The 15,629-nt window shown below is 33.5% G+C and overlaps 1 protein-coding gene across 2 annotated transcripts in view; it reads left to right on the top strand.

Moving 5' to 3' along the window:
- The window catches only part of LOC131661761 (serine/threonine-protein kinase ATM), an 89,853-nt gene extending 75,934 nt beyond the window's left edge, over positions 1-13,919 (top strand). For both annotated transcript variants that reach the window (XM_058931377.1, XM_058931376.1), the window contains exons 53-78: positions 1,700-1,822; positions 2,051-2,215; positions 2,659-2,757; positions 3,573-3,724; positions 3,830-4,031; positions 4,135-4,182; positions 4,250-4,333; positions 4,469-4,552; positions 4,679-4,759; positions 4,848-4,937; positions 5,025-5,087; positions 5,349-5,489; positions 5,570-5,626; positions 5,743-5,802; positions 6,793-6,887; positions 6,980-7,088; positions 7,813-7,902; positions 8,886-8,965; positions 9,367-9,445; positions 10,096-10,142; positions 10,314-10,413; positions 10,840-10,971; positions 11,730-11,864; positions 11,945-12,010; positions 12,175-12,318; positions 12,667-13,919. In XM_058931377.1, coding sequence (XP_058787360.1) covers positions 1,700-1,822; positions 2,051-2,215; positions 2,659-2,757; positions 3,573-3,724; positions 3,830-4,031; positions 4,135-4,182; positions 4,250-4,333; positions 4,469-4,552; positions 4,679-4,759; positions 4,848-4,937; positions 5,025-5,087; positions 5,349-5,489; positions 5,570-5,626; positions 5,743-5,802; positions 6,793-6,887; positions 6,980-7,088; positions 7,813-7,902; positions 8,886-8,965; positions 9,367-9,445; positions 10,096-10,142; positions 10,314-10,413; positions 10,840-10,971; positions 11,730-11,864; positions 11,945-12,010; positions 12,175-12,318; positions 12,667-12,744 — 2,604 coding nt within the window. In that variant the 3' untranslated portion in view covers positions 12,745-13,919. The remainder of the gene's footprint in view (positions 1-1,699; positions 1,823-2,050; positions 2,216-2,658; positions 2,758-3,572; positions 3,725-3,829; positions 4,032-4,134; positions 4,183-4,249; positions 4,334-4,468; positions 4,553-4,678; positions 4,760-4,847; positions 4,938-5,024; positions 5,088-5,348; positions 5,490-5,569; positions 5,627-5,742; positions 5,803-6,792; positions 6,888-6,979; positions 7,089-7,812; positions 7,903-8,885; positions 8,966-9,366; positions 9,446-10,095; positions 10,143-10,313; positions 10,414-10,839; positions 10,972-11,729; positions 11,865-11,944; positions 12,011-12,174; positions 12,319-12,666) is intronic.
- Positions 13,920-15,629: the final 1,710 nt, after the last annotated feature.

Genomic DNA, 15,629 nt, shown 5'->3' with positions numbered 1-15,629 from the left:
GAATTGGAGAGTAACAAAGACATCCTTTATGCAATTTAGAGTATCCAAGAAAAACCCATTAAATGGCTCGGGTAGACAACTTATCTAAACTTTCAGAAAACACGTGAGCGGCATGAAACAAAGGTTCTTTTAGAAATAAGATGGAGTGAGATACTTTTGTTATATAGAGAGGAAGTGGGCATCTGATTAATCAAAATACAAGCTTTTAAAATTGCCTTACCCCAATGACGGACATGTAAGTTTCTATGATGCAACAATGTTCGAGCATTCTTAACAAGGTGTCTGTTTTTCTTTTCAACTATGCCATTTTGTTGAGGGAGATGAAGGCTGGAAGATTGATGGAGAATGAGAATTCCCTGTGATGTCAAAAAGGAAGTAATAGTTAAAGAGAAGTATTCCTTTGCATTGTCACTTCTAAGAATAAAAATTGTCTAACCAAATTAGGCCTTAATTTCATAAACAAAAGAAGTGAAGATGGGGAGAATTTCAGTTCATTCTTTCATTAAGAAAACCCAAGTACATCTATAAAATTCATCAATATAAGTAACAACATATATATAACCCGTAGCAGGTACAAACGACTAGGGCCCCATATATCTGAATAGGGCTCCATATATCTGCATGAATAACTGAAACAGTGAATCACACGGCTTTCAACTTGTCTAACAAAAAGGGATTGAACATGTTTTCTAATTGACTTGACTTGCATGACAAGGTTTTTACTTTTTTAAGACTTGGAACCATAATTTTCAATTTGGACAAGTAAGGATGTCCTAGTCGTTCATGAATAAGTTTCGGTGAGGCGCGACACTGCAAATCCAAGAAGAATCAGACTAGAGATAGTAAAGACCATGAGATTCATGTCCTACGCCAATCGTCCAACTTGTACCACACTCTTGTATAACAAACAAGTCAGCATCAAAGGTTAGTGAACAATTGTGAGAACGAGTAAGTTACTTGAGAGAATTCAAATTGAAAGGAGTACCAGGTATAAACAAGACAGATTTTAAGGACAGAGAAGTAGTGAATTCCTCAGTTAAAAACTACATTATAGTATGAATGCTTAAAAGAGAAAGTATTAGGGGATTGGAATGGAGCACAACTTCTTACAAGACGGAAGCAAATATTTTATGGACACTAATCCTGCTGATAGACAAACAGCTCCCCTGCTCAGCTAAACCTCTAGAATAGCTTTTGAAAATATATCACATCCTTCCTCTATGTCACCATTCTTTCTCTTTCCCGGTATGATTCCTGCATCCCTTTCCTCCACTCTCCAACTGCCATGTCGCGATTCTTCTCATTCCTCTTCCCACTCCCTTCTCATTTTCCCCTCACTTGCAACATGTTTCTTTCTTCTTTCGTAAACCTTCATGCTTTGTGAAAGCACATTTACGTCCTGCATTTCTCCCTTATCCCATCATTTTACCCCTCCTATTTGCAGCAGCTTTCTTCATATGGAAATGTATTTCTTGTTTCTTTTTTATTTTATAACCTAACAAAATGATTGGTAGAATTGCTCGAGAACGTGAAGTAACTTAAATTGATGATTAACTTCATAAGTACTAGAAATGTGTAGAATTTTAATCTAAAAAAAACATTTTAATTTTAAAAAAGCATATTTGATCCTTACACTTATTAAAACAAATAAAATAGATGAGGCTATTTTCCTTCTGTCTTCCATATGATCATTTGACAGATGCTTTATCATCTTGGCATGGCTTGGGATTTGCGCTGGAGAACTTGCCAAGATGATAGTAGAAAGTTCTCTGTTCAGAAGCGAAATGTGTCTCTTGAGCTTGTGATTCCTTCCATTGAACAGGTATTTTTGTATCTGAGCATTTCGTGGCAATATCATTTTTTTTCTTTTTCTAATATGTAAAGTATATGGATGGATTATATACCTAAATTTGATCCATGTAACTAACCCCACCTATTTAGAAAATACTTGGTTATTGTTGCTATGGTATTCAGGCAAGAATTAGACAATCAATTTTCAGACTACTTATCATAGATTTTGATGCCTTGCACTGTTTATGTTGTCAAGTAGTTATCATGGCTGGATATGGATTGGTGCTCAATTTTGCAACGGACGCAGCTGCATATGAATTTGCTAGAACCATTTATACCATTTCGACGAGTTCTACTTCAAACTTTGAGTTGTAGAGATAATATGTTGCAACATCTTCTACAGTCTGCTACCACACTCCGGAAGGTATAAAATCATTGTTTAGCTTTGTTATGGGGATTGTGTTTTGCAATATCTTACGTAGTCTGCACCATACCTCCTTAGGTTTATAATCATTGTTGGAATTAAAAAAAAAAAAAAAATCATTTTTGAGCCTCTGATTAAGCTACTTGAGCTTTAACATGGTTTTATTAGAACCAGTTTGACCAATTGGTGAAGAATTCTATGCATGCCTTTTTCATTCGGATTAAAATGAAATTTATACTCATAAGGTAGGCCTTTGTATTGTTTGTCCATTGTTCCTGCTTAAGGGCTTCATCAAGCGGGGGAGTTATAGATTTAATATCATTATTGGATTGGTGGGTCTGTAGCTAACAACTCAAGCTTTTACGTGAACTGGTCCATGGTACTATCATGATGTCATTCAGTCCCAAATTATTTTTCTTATTTTCTATTCACCATTTTTGCAGGGATCTAGGTTTTCTCAAGCAGCTGGTGCTTTGCATGAGTTTAAGACCCTTTGCGTTGGAACCAAAGAGCAGCACTCATCTTTATATTGGCTTGGAAGGGTAAGAGAGCTGACACGATTGTGTGTGTGTCTGGTGATAGACAATAACTCATGTTTATAGCAGAACACATTGAAATGAAGACAAGTTTGAAATATGATCATATTTTTTCCAAAGGAATTACAATAAGTATAAAATCAAATAGTATCGAGGCTAATAATAATAAAATATTTCAACACCCTAGTCAAGTTGGTGTAAAAAATATTTGTTGGAAATTCTGCCTTTATTGTGGTCCTCCCCTAGTTGCCTAATTGCTGTATTCGGCTTGCCTTCATTGCAGCCCCTAGCACAATCATTGTGTTGGGTTGGAAAGGGTAGATTTAGTCTCACATTGATATGACATGTGCAGTGTTTATAAAGCTTGGCCTAAGAGAATTAGAGTTTGACCTAACTCAATCTTACAAAACCGGCTTTTAAGAGGAGGGTTGTCACTCTATATAAAGTCTTTCCAAGCTCTATCTCTAACTGTTGGAATTTCTGTCTTCATTGCGGTACACCCATAGTCGCCTAAGTTGCGGCATTTGACTTGTCTTCATTGCAGCCTCCAACACCTTCATTGTGTTGGGTTTGAAGAGGTGGATTTAGTCCCACATTGCTAAAATATATAGCCTGTGTTGTGTTTATAAGCGGAGACAATCCTCACCCTACAAGTCGCTTTTGTAGAGATGGGTTAGGCCCAATCCAAATTCCTAGACTAACCAATGTGGGTTTATCCAAGCTTTATCTTGCTGAGACATTGCTTAAAAAGAAATCAGCAGTATTATTTCTTATTAGGAATTGTTGCTAATATTATTGTTTTCTCTGCTTCTGAATGGCAGATTGAAGAAGCAAAGCTTTTTCGCGCTCAAGGTCAAAATGAGATGGCTATCAACCTTGGAATGTACATATCCCAAAATTATCAAAGTAATGAAGTGGCTTCAGATGTATATCGGTTGATTGGGAAGTGGCTGGCAGAGACCAGATCTAGCAAGTTAGTGGACAAGCTTAATTGTGTTCAATGTTTAAATAATATATACTCTGTTTTTATGCTTGGCTATGAATTATTGTATTCTCTTGTTTTTATTTAAACGTGTAGCTCAAGAACAATTTTGGAGAAGTATTTGAAACCGGCAGTCTCTATTACCGAGGATGTGAAAACTGCGGATAAAAAGGCCATGGGGCGGAGATGTCAGACTCATTTTCATCTTGCACATTATACGGATGCTCTATTTAGGAGCCATGAAGAAAGACTTAACTCTAATGAATGGCAATCAGCAATGCGCTTAAGAAAGCATAAGGTACATTTACTGATTGAAATAAAAAGACTGGGGTTGATTGAAAGATAGTGAAATTATAAGCGAGTTTTATTGATGTTGCTTATTATAACCATGTATTTTACAGACTGTAGAGTTGGAAGCACTCATTAAAAGGTTAAGGAGTTCAACAAAGGTAGTTTCTAAATTTTCTTTCGTGCTTATATTCTTTGGTGCTCTAACACGTGTAGTACATAACATAGGGGGAGAAAACTGACTACACCATGAAAATCCAAGAACTACAAAAGCAAGTAGCCATGGATAAGGAAGAAGAACAAAAATTACAGGTATCTATTTTGTTTCAGCTGTTAGGAAGAATTTTTTATAATTCTGTCTGCAGCAAAATCTCAAAATCGAATGAGTATATTCTTTAATTCCTAGTTTATAATATGTACCATTTCCCCTGTCTTTTAACATCCCAGGATGATCGAGACAATTTTCTTAATCTGGCATTGGAGGGATATAAACATTGTTTAGTCATAGGTGACAAGTATGATGTGCGAGTGGTATGAAGTTGCTCTTACTTTGTTTTGCTATTGATAGATTCATGCACAATGCACATACACTTCATTTAAATATTGCATGTGTTGCAAGGGATTATAGTTTCATTTATCAAGTTTATTTGCTTTCAGGTGTTTCGAATTGTTTCCTTGTGGTTCAGTCTTTCTTCTAGAAAACATGTTGTAAATAGCATGCTTAGCACAATTGATGAGGTTTGTAGTATAAAACATTGGCAATCCCCCCTTTTCAAAACTTGTATTTAAGGGTTTCATATGTTCACTGCATTGAGTCTGTTTGTAGGTTCAATCCTTCAAATTTATACCGTTAGTATACCAAATTGCTTCTAGAATGGGTAGCTCCAAGGATGGTCAAGGACCTCTTAATTTCCAGGTTATGGTTTCCCCTGTACTGTACACTTCAAATGTTTTTCATATTTTTTTTCCTTTATGTAATGTAACATGAACTTGTACCATGCAGTTTGCTTTGGTTTCTCTTGTGAAGAAAATGGCTATTGATCATCCGTACCATACAGTACTTCAAGTACGTGCATGTTATCTAACATCAAGCAAATATTTTGAATGCCTTTACAAATATATTTTTTCCAGAAGTGAAATTTCTAACACATGTATGATTAAGGGAAACGTAAACCAAACTTTTTCTTTTTTAACCATATATTGATTTTCCAATTTGAAATGATATTTTCGCTTGTTTTCTTTTTCTTTTCAATAGTTGAATTAATTTTATATATTTGTGTCTATTATTTATCAAATATTTTTAAAAAGTCATTATATGTTTACTTAGCTTTTGGCCCTGGCAAATGGTGACCGTATCAAGGATAAACAGCGTAGTAGAAGTTCATTTGTGGTTGATATGGACAAGAAACATGCGGCAGAAAACCTGCTAAATGAGTTGTCATCTTATCATGGAGCAATCATACGACAAGTAACATCAGTTTTTCTATATATTTTCCTCTCTTAATTTTAATAATCAAAGAATTATCACTAAACTCTGATTATATGTAGATGAAGCAAATGGTGGATATTTATATCAAACTTGCTGAGATGGAGACAAAGAGAGAGGTGACCATTCTTTTTTGTGACCGTGAATTTATTTGAAGATTAGTTTCTATTAGTGGCTTGCAAGGAGAGTGAAATTATTTATTTTAAACAAACTTCTAATTGAGTTCTTTATGTAGGATACCAATAAAAGAGTGACACTACCAAGGGATTTACGTAATCTCCCAGTGCTAGAACTTGTAAGTCAATTGCTAAATTTATTTATGATGATGAAGCTTTCAGGATGAGGCAATTATTTTATGTTTAATTAATCTCCCACTGCAAGGATTATATGGCATTAATTACTTTATAAAGCGACCATCATGTACTCTGCTATCCCGATATCTGTTTTGAAGTCGGCAGCTCGGCTATCTCGGTCATTGGAGTTTGCTTAGAGATTTAGTAGCTTCATATAGACACACCGATGAAAGGGCATATACTTGCAGAGAATTAGTAGAGACCCTTTCATCAACGGAATAGCACCATAGATGCAAGAACTAAAAAGATGGCAGAAGCAAGTGCAAGAGATCATATCCAAGAATTGAGGAAAAAGAAGTTCACAAGTGATTGGTTTAAAAATATATAAGATGATAAAGTCTAATAACAAGTTGCTTGGTGTTGGCAAAACGAAAGTGAAGAAATGAACTTAAAATGTGGAAGTTGAGAAGGCAAAGAACACGGGGGTTAAGTCTATAGTGCCCTTGGCCTTTCATTCAGAATTCTAGTTTACTATAGACCTGTGTGGGTAAATAGCGCAGTAGGCCTTTGCTTCCACTTTCACCAAATTTTGTTTCACCATAGAATCAACGGGGTCTTTAGTGCCCTATGCCTTTCACACCAAATCAGTCTGTTTATCTGGCGTGCTAACGATCCAAGTTTTACGATCTTTCACAAGCCGACATATCCTACTTAAAATCTTGTGCTTGACTACATTGTTTATAATAATGTAATTACAATAAATAAAAAGAATGCTAAATTGATGTGATTGCTAAATCTACTCCTAATCACTGATTTTGTACAGCTAAGAATATAAACATGTGATGAATTAAAGGTAACATGTAATGTGATAAACTCTAAAAGAAACATTTATGACAGCATTATTTGTATATTGTCAAGATTAGGTCTGCTATGCCTATGTTAAATCTTTTTCAAGCTATTTACGTGCTAAGATATTTCTTTTGGCCATTCAGGTACCTGTAGTGACAGCTACCATTTCAGTTGATCGTAGTTGTCAATATCACGAAGGCTCTTTTCCTTACTTCAAAGGATTAGCAGATTCTGTTATGTATGTATTGATCATTTATAGATTCAGAGATAATTTTCTTCTAGCATTCAATATTAACTCTTAAATCTGCTTTATGTTGGTTTAACATTCAGGATAATGAATGGTATAAATGCTCCTAAAGTGGTTGAATGCTTGGGTTCTGATGGCTGCAGATATCGGCAACTTGCAAAATCTGGAAATGATGACTTAAGACAGGATGCTGTATGAATTCTAACAGCTTATGTTTTCTAATCGTTTTGGCATCCTTTGACGTTATATTAAATATCCATATTTTAGAAAAACTAAGTCCCCAAGCAAGCATTTATTACAAATATGTTTTTCAAACCTACTTTTCTATTTCAATCAAACTATCATTTAATTTTACTATTTGTATTTTTTGCCTTCTGGTTTGAGTAGTCGGCCTGTTTTAGAAAAATGACACCTTCCATCTAGTCGGCCTGATTAGTCCACGGAAATCTTTTAGTATAGATTAGGCATAGCAAAACAGATTTTCTCATCCTTTTAGATGTCCAGTGTGTTTTTGACGGATCAGGGAAACCGTACACTTAAGTGATTAATGGGATCTTAACATGATTAATGGATAAGCACAAATTGATTGGGTTTATTTACCCGGTATCATCTCAGTTTGTTAACCCCATAGGATGTGTGGGGGTTGCTGATTTGTCTAGCATGTTGGTTCATCATATGAGCTGATTTTGTTAATGATTCTGTTTCCTGGGTCTGCTTTGGTTGTGTGGGTGCTGTTTTTTTTTTTATCTTTTGCTGGGTTACAGGTTTTGTTCTATTTCACAATTTGATTCTCTGTTTTCTAATATTTGGCATTCCTTGTGCTAAATATTGGTGCCGTCACAAAAAATTTAGCTTAAGAAAGATGCCCCTGAATTTGTTATTTACTTTGATGGATAACCTTCTGAATTCTGTATAGGTAATGGAACAATTCTTTGGTTTAGTTAACACATTCCTAAGGAACCATCAAGATACATGGAGAAGAAGGCTAGGTGTTCGGACTTACAAGGTATCTTTTGCTTTTTATTGTTCTTTGCCTCTAGTGTTGGTGATTAACTGGTATGTTGTTACACTGTCTTGTAGAGAAGAAGCTATAAGTAAATAGATTTAGGGAATTTCCAGCTAAGGAGTGTCTAAATAAGGGAAAATGGAAATGTGAGTATACTAGTTTTAGTTCTAGCTTAGCTGTTAATCAGCTTGTAAAGTTTGTGTCAAAAGTTTGGCTTAGCTGTAACACATTTCACAAGGTTCAAAGGTTAGTTAGGGGAGTATGCCACATCAGCATTAACTTTTTGGAACTGCCTCAGTGTTAGTTATCAGTCGGTGTAGGTCGGCACCGCTGGGAGTGCATGTTAAGCAAGTAGATAACCTCTTGTATATTGATCTCTCAAATAAAAAATTCATATCAAATTTTTCTTTTACCTTTTCTCTGTTTTTCTTACTCTAATAAAGTGGGGCTAAGAAATGTTAACTTGCCATAGAATATGCTTTTGCAACTGGGTCCTGTTCCCAGGGTTGCTTCATCTTATCTCTTTCTCCTCGGACTAGAAATTTGCTTCATGATAGTCCGTGATAAGCTTTAGAATACGTAGGATATAAGGGAATTTAATTCCTGAAAAATGATACAGTCTGCACAAAGACTTTTTTTTTTTCTTTGCTGGTTGGAAGCATTTATAAAATTTATTTGCATAAGAGGGATATACTCGAGGGTTATATATCATTTGTTTATTTTGAATTGTACATTTTTTTTAGTACATATTCTCTCCTTTCTTGTCTTACTTTTGCTTTCTGATTTATGGTACAAATTGTTCATCTTGAACCTTAATCCATGCATTTCTTTGTTGTATACTCTCAGCACCCCAAAACATCTTATATGTAATGTGGCTGAAAATGCCCTTGTTGTTTGCCTTAGATTGTGTATTGATTATTAAAGTACTGGCCGAAAAAACTTGAATTATCAAATTGATTGAGACTAGTTTTTTTATGGTTCAGGTTGTTCCTTTTACTCCAAGTGCTGGTGTTCTTGAATGGGTTAATGGAACTCTTCCTCTCGGTGAATATCTTATAGGGAGGTTAGTCAAAAAGAGACCTATTTTACTATAAAATTTAATGTTTTGTTCAACTTCAAAATGACTGGTCCATGTCATGATTCAATTGTAACTTAAGCTGTTGGGTGAAGGCACCTGAATGGTTTTATAGTTAATTTGCCCTGTCTAATACATGATTGGTTTTATATTTAAATTGCCCAGTCAAGCAAGATCTCTTTGGCCTTTATACTTGAACAATTCACTTACTGTCCTTATCTTGTGCTCAAATTTAACTTCTTAGAATAATGAGTGCAATAATGTTGAACTCAAGAACCCATGATTATTGAGCTTTAGAAACGATCTCATGAACCAAATACCCACCAGCTTACGTTGTTGAGTAAAGCACCTGTACAGTCCTATATCTAACAAATCTTCTTGAACTTCAGCATGAGAAATGGTGGTGCACATGGTCGCTATGGAGTAGGGGATTGGCCATTCTTTAAATGTCGAGAGCACATGGCAAATGTAAGCAAATAATGTTTAAGTATTTGTGTCAACATGATATCAAAAAATATCTCGCGTGTTTTATCTTAGTATATTGCTTATTTGGTAGTTTGTTTCAGTTTTTATACAATAAGAATAGAGAAAAAGAAAACTAAGACCTAGAAACTCTGCAATATTAATCTAAAAATGGCCAAAATGTATGTTCATGGTTTGAGTTTTTTTTAGTATTTTTTTCAAAACAAAATCTTTAGAGGTGTGGATAAGACTTTCTCCAGCGAAAGCTAATAAAGGCAACATATGAAGAATTTGAATCTCCTAATCTATCATATTTATCAGAAAAGCATTAGTAAACTCATGTTGAAATCTGTCATGATCCATGAGAAACCTAGTGGATCTGGGTGGCTATAATTAGATTACTCTATATTTCCATTCTTACTGTTCTTAGTTCCTATAACAGGATCATTAATGTTGGGAGATAATTGCTGGGAAACCCTTATATAAAATTCACTATTAAGTACTGTACATTGTACAATTTTTTTACTTATTCAACTCTTACACTATGCCTTAGAAAGAGATTACAAAACAAATTGAAAAGACAGGCACAGCTTATATTATCGTTCATTTTCTGATATACCAAATAGATTAGTAATACAGTGATGATATTTTTATAGGAAAGGGACAAGCGCAAAGCATTTCAGGAAGTTTGCAGGAATTTCAGGTTTATTTCCCGTGAAGAGTTATTATAATTAGTCATTTGAATTTTTTATGGAGTATATGGGATTGGCCAACATGTCTTGCAATCTTCTGATGTCTCTCCTTCTTCCATCACTCTCTTTTAAAGGACTTTGAAGTCATAGTCAACTTAGTTTGATCATATTGTTTTCTGCAGGCCTGTCATGCATTTCTTTTTCTTGGAGAGGTTTTTACACCCAGCTGAGTGGTTTGAAAAGAGACTGGCATATACCCGAAGTGTTGCTACCAGTTCTATGGCAAGTGCCTTCTACTTTTCCATGCAGACTTGTTTTTTCAATAACTGGATCCACTCAGTATCAAATTAAAGTGGGGTGTTTGTCCAGTATAGATGGACCATTCAACAATTCTAACATAATTCAATTTAAGTTATTTTCCAGTGCACTCGTTTGAAGTTTTTATATTCTTTTTTGTTTTCCGAATTTTGCAGCTACACAGAATCTAGCCTTCTGTGTTGCAATGAATACAGCTTTGACCATATTGCCCATTTTGTGATCCAAATCTATCACATACATTATTAGTACTATTTTATCTCAAAATAGTTTTGATTGATTTTCTGTCTGAAATATGATTATTTGAAGAAACGTCAGAAATATATGATCTGCGTCACTCAATATATCTGTCATTCACAACCTTGGTATATTTATTAGCTTATTGACATTCAGGTTGGTTATATTGTTGGCCTTGGAGATCGGCATTCAATGAACATTTTAATTGATCAGACTACTGCAGAGGTTGTTCACATTGATCTCGGTGTTGCTTTCGAACAAGGCTTGATGCTTAAGACCCCAGAACGGGTATGTCGTTGATAAACCTTCATTAATGATCTTGAAAGCATGCAAGTGTGAATACATATATATGAGATTACAGAACTTTAAAATTTGAGAACACAACAGCTACAAACAACTCATAAAATTGTCATAGAATTAAGACAGGATAGGATATGTTTCACCATAAACCTTCAATTGTCAGCATTGATAGAATAATAAACAACCTTGAGATGGGACACTGATAAGGGAAATAGATGTAGCTAGAGATAAAACCCTAAGTTCCCTCAAGTCTGATCTGGGCTTGTGCCTCTGCTCAATTGCAGTAGACTAAGTTGTGACCATGGAGGACTTTGCAGCCTCAATCACAACTAGGATGTCAACTATCCAATATCAACAAAATACTACTTGGTAACTCTTAGTACTTTTTAAGTTACCATTACAATCCTCCAAAACACCAAGTCAATTGTTTAAATTTAAAACCATTGAAGCATATGATTTTGAGTGTACATTTAATGAATTAAACTTGGTTCGACTGAGCTCTTCATTAATGAAATTGATACCTTAACCAATAAAGGTTGGCTTTGATTGGTTTGGTTTAGACCCAAGCATGAAAAGGTACGTTTGTTTGGTATAGAAGTTCTAAGATGAAGCTAGGAGTATCCAATGTGTAACTTGAACACTCATCCAACATGGATGCGACAATTTGAACTTCCCTTGCATCCTTCATCGTGATCTCACTTGCATTCTTAATCTGGATTTTTGTTGTCTTCATTAACTGCCGGCAGGTTCCATATAGGCTCACAAGAGATGTAATTGATGGAATGGGTGTAACTGGTGTAGAGGGGGTTTTCAGAAGATGTTGTGAGAAAACACTTTCTGTTATGCGGACAAACAAAGAGGCATTACTTACAATTGTGGAGGTAATCATATTTCACTCAAACTTGTATTGAATGAATTGAGCTTATTCTTTTTATTTTCATAACAAATGTGTCTTCTGTAGGTGTTTATCCATGATCCTCTTTATAAGTGGGCTCTATCTCCTCTGAAAGCTTTGCAGCGTCAAAAGGTATTCTGAATATCAAATATTATTCTTTATTTAACCTTTGGAACAAAAAGAATCCTGTGTCCGGCATATCTTATGGAAATTGTTGGCAACCCCATTCCGTGAAGTTTGTTCATCTTGCATGATTTGATTTATCTGCAGTGGCTTTTTTCCATTTTTCTCCACAGGAAATGGATGTTGATTTGGATACGAGTTTGGAGGAACCTCAAAACGAGTATGAAGGAAATAAAGATGCTGCACGTGCACTTTTGCGTGTAAAGCAAAAGCTGGATGGGTATGAAGATGGTGAAATGCGAAGTATCCATGGGCAGGTATTTTATCAATACATCCCTGCCAAATTAGTGTATGATTATGCATTTTGTTTTCTTTTCCTTTATCATCTATACCGTTGATAAGCTGATAAAGTAGGTCAGAAATTCAGATATTATGCATTAGCATTTCCCTATCATGTAACAGGTAAATTAAAAATTGGAAACATAAGCTTGTATGTATGGCTAGACGACGTATTCCCATCGCACTGGGGAATAAAGTTTGATCAATTGTCACAAATTTATAATAACCATCCTATACCATGGGTGTTAACTAAGCGATAAAATGAAATATAATTTAACGTGTTCAAATATCTCATGAAAAATCTAACTGTGGTATTCCATTTGCAGGTACAGCAACTCATCCAAGATGCAATAGATTCTGAGCGATTGTGCCAAATGTTTCCTGGTTGGGGAGCTTGGTTATGAAAAGCCCTTTTTTCCGTCACACCTTGAGTGATCTTGTACAGGCGGCTTGTATATACTCTCATTGGTATTTTTTTTTCCCCTTGAATTGTAAAATCAGCTTCTCTTTCTAATCTTCAATTGTTTCTTGTGTTTTTATTGTTAATCGATTATACGGCGATGTTAAAGGATGTGAAAGTAATAGTATGTCACATTTGTAGGTATACATAGATGTATTATGCGCTGGTCATCAGTTTGTACAGTTGGCTTTTCCAGAAAAGCCCTGCATTTGTGAAATTATTACTAACTATAATATAGTTGCATTTAGGACTAAGATATCAAAGTTTAATTTATTTTAATTTTATTTTAGTATTTTCCTCTTTATTGTGTATTTTTGGTGGTTCCGTCTCATCCATTCTTTAACCCTTCACGCTCAGCCCTAAATACCTAGTTTACTCCCTTATCAATGTCTCCGAGCCATCTGTTGCCTTCATCAATGGAAGAGGAAATTATATGCTAAAATTGAATTTGTTGCATAAATAATTGACAGTTTTCTTTCTTAGTATTCCCTTTAGTTTTCTTTCTTGTTAATAATGCAAAGAGAAATGAAACGAAACTACTAACATGTAGTTTAGTTTGTGTGAATTGTAAAAGTCATCATACGATGTATGTAAGATTAACCTTGTATGCAATGTATTAACCATATTATCACTATATCACTATATAAACTTACGAGAATCAATTACCACCATAAATACAAAATTACCCTTTTATAATTTCTTTCTTTAAAAACACATGTCCTTATGTATTTATGCAAACAAATATTTGGGCATTGAAATAATGTTATGCCATATTTTTTAAGATAACAAGTGATTATAATTTTTCTTGCTAAATTTATTTTATACTATTTTACTTTTTTTATGGTGAATTCTAGGGTGAAGGTCCAACTAAATACTTCACCCATGTACCATTATTATCTGCCATAGATTAAATAACTTTTATTAAAACTTATTATAGAGCTTTCATACCCAATAATTTTTTTTTTAAATTTCATTAATCTTTTGAAAGGATACATTTAAGTGAATAAAAAACAAAAACCTCTATTTTTATTTAATGTCACCACCTTCGGTTACCGTCGCTAAAAAATATCTATTTTCTCAACTTAGAAATCCTGCTGTCATAGTTGAACCTTATAGTTATGGCTCTGTAATCAGCATTCTAGCAATTCTCTTTTGCATTAAAAATTTCAAACTAGAAACTGTTTAAAGCAAAATATGTTTAAAACAAAATTTCTTCCTCCCATTTATATTCAACATCAAATACAAAGTATTAAAAATTCTATTTCTTCATTTAATCAAAAATTAGGATTTTTTATTTTTGAAAACATCAATCAAAAGAATAATTGAATACATAAACTAATAAACATAATTGTAATTACAGGCAACCGGTTTTCATCTTAGCCGCCTTATTAATACAGTAAAAACATTATTCAGGTCGATGGATCGCCACAAAGACGGAGAGAAATGGAAGAAGAATAATGGTTATTATTATGGATGTTTATTTTTATTCACTTATGTTTATCCTTTTAATTTCAAATTATTTGATTTGTTTTGTTTTTGACAAATGGCTGACATAGAAAGATTGAAACGGAGTAGATGCAGGAAAGATAAATGAAGCTTAAAAAAAAGTTATTGGGGGTAGAAGCTCTATAATAAAATTTAATACAATTATTTAATTCTATTGTGGCTAATAATGGTACATGGGTGAAGGATTTAGTTGGTCCCTCACCCTAGAATTCACCCTTTTTTTTATATATTATTTATTTTAGTTGTTTATCATATATATATATATATATATATATATATATATATATATATATATATATATATATATATATATATATATATATATATATATATAGCATATCAAGTTAGAGCATTTTAAAATGAGAGATGAAAGGAATAAATATCAAACATTGGATTCATCAAGAGAGAAGGTTAATGCATTAATGTGGCAATTAATTTCTCTCACTTGATGAATCCAATGGTTGATATTTATTCCTCTTATCTCTAATTTTAAAATGCACTCACTTGATATGCTCCCTATATATATATATATATATATATATATATATATATATATATATATATATATATATATATATAGGGCATATCATATGAGAATGCCTTTTTTATATGAGAATGTGAGAATGAATCTGAACCATTGGATTTTAAAATGAATGGTGGAGATTATGGGTGAATCTTTTTTTTCTCTCACCTGCATCTTGAAATAAATGAAGTAGGAGAGAGAAAAAAAGATTCACCCATAATCTCCACCATTTATTTTAAAATTCAATGGTTCAGATTCATTCTCACATTCTCATATAAATATGTCATTCTCATATGATATGCCCTATATATATATATATATATATATATATATATATATATATATATATATATATATATATATATATATATATATATATATATATATATATATATATAGAAATATGTTGTATATTTCATTGATTTTGGAACTGTTACATTATGAGGTATATATAGAATACAGTACACTAATATGCTATTAAACAGAGAAATAATTTCCTATAATTGCTGCTACCTATATAAGGAAATGACAATAATATAATAAATCTATTTACACCACTGTTTTGTAACAGCTTGACAAATCAGAATCAAATGATTATGATTTGATATGTGCTAATCTTCAACACTCCCCCTCAATCTGGGTGGTAGATGTCTATCATACCCAGATTGGATTTGATATTTTCATAAGTATTCCTTGGAAGAGCCTTGGTTAAGATATCTGCAGTTTGCTTGCATGATGGGACATGATCAATACTTATAATCTTATTATCAATTTTTTCTTTAATGAAGTGTCGGTCAATT

The sequence above is a fragment of the Vicia villosa genome, linkage group LG3, assembly GCF_029867415.1.
Source record: "Vicia villosa cultivar HV-30 ecotype Madison, WI linkage group LG3, Vvil1.0, whole genome shotgun sequence".
Classification (NCBI taxonomy): domain Eukaryota; kingdom Viridiplantae; phylum Streptophyta; class Magnoliopsida; order Fabales; family Fabaceae; genus Vicia; species Vicia villosa.
Note: the sequence above shows the minus strand (reverse complement) of the source record. Positions and strands in the feature narration are given on the sequence as shown.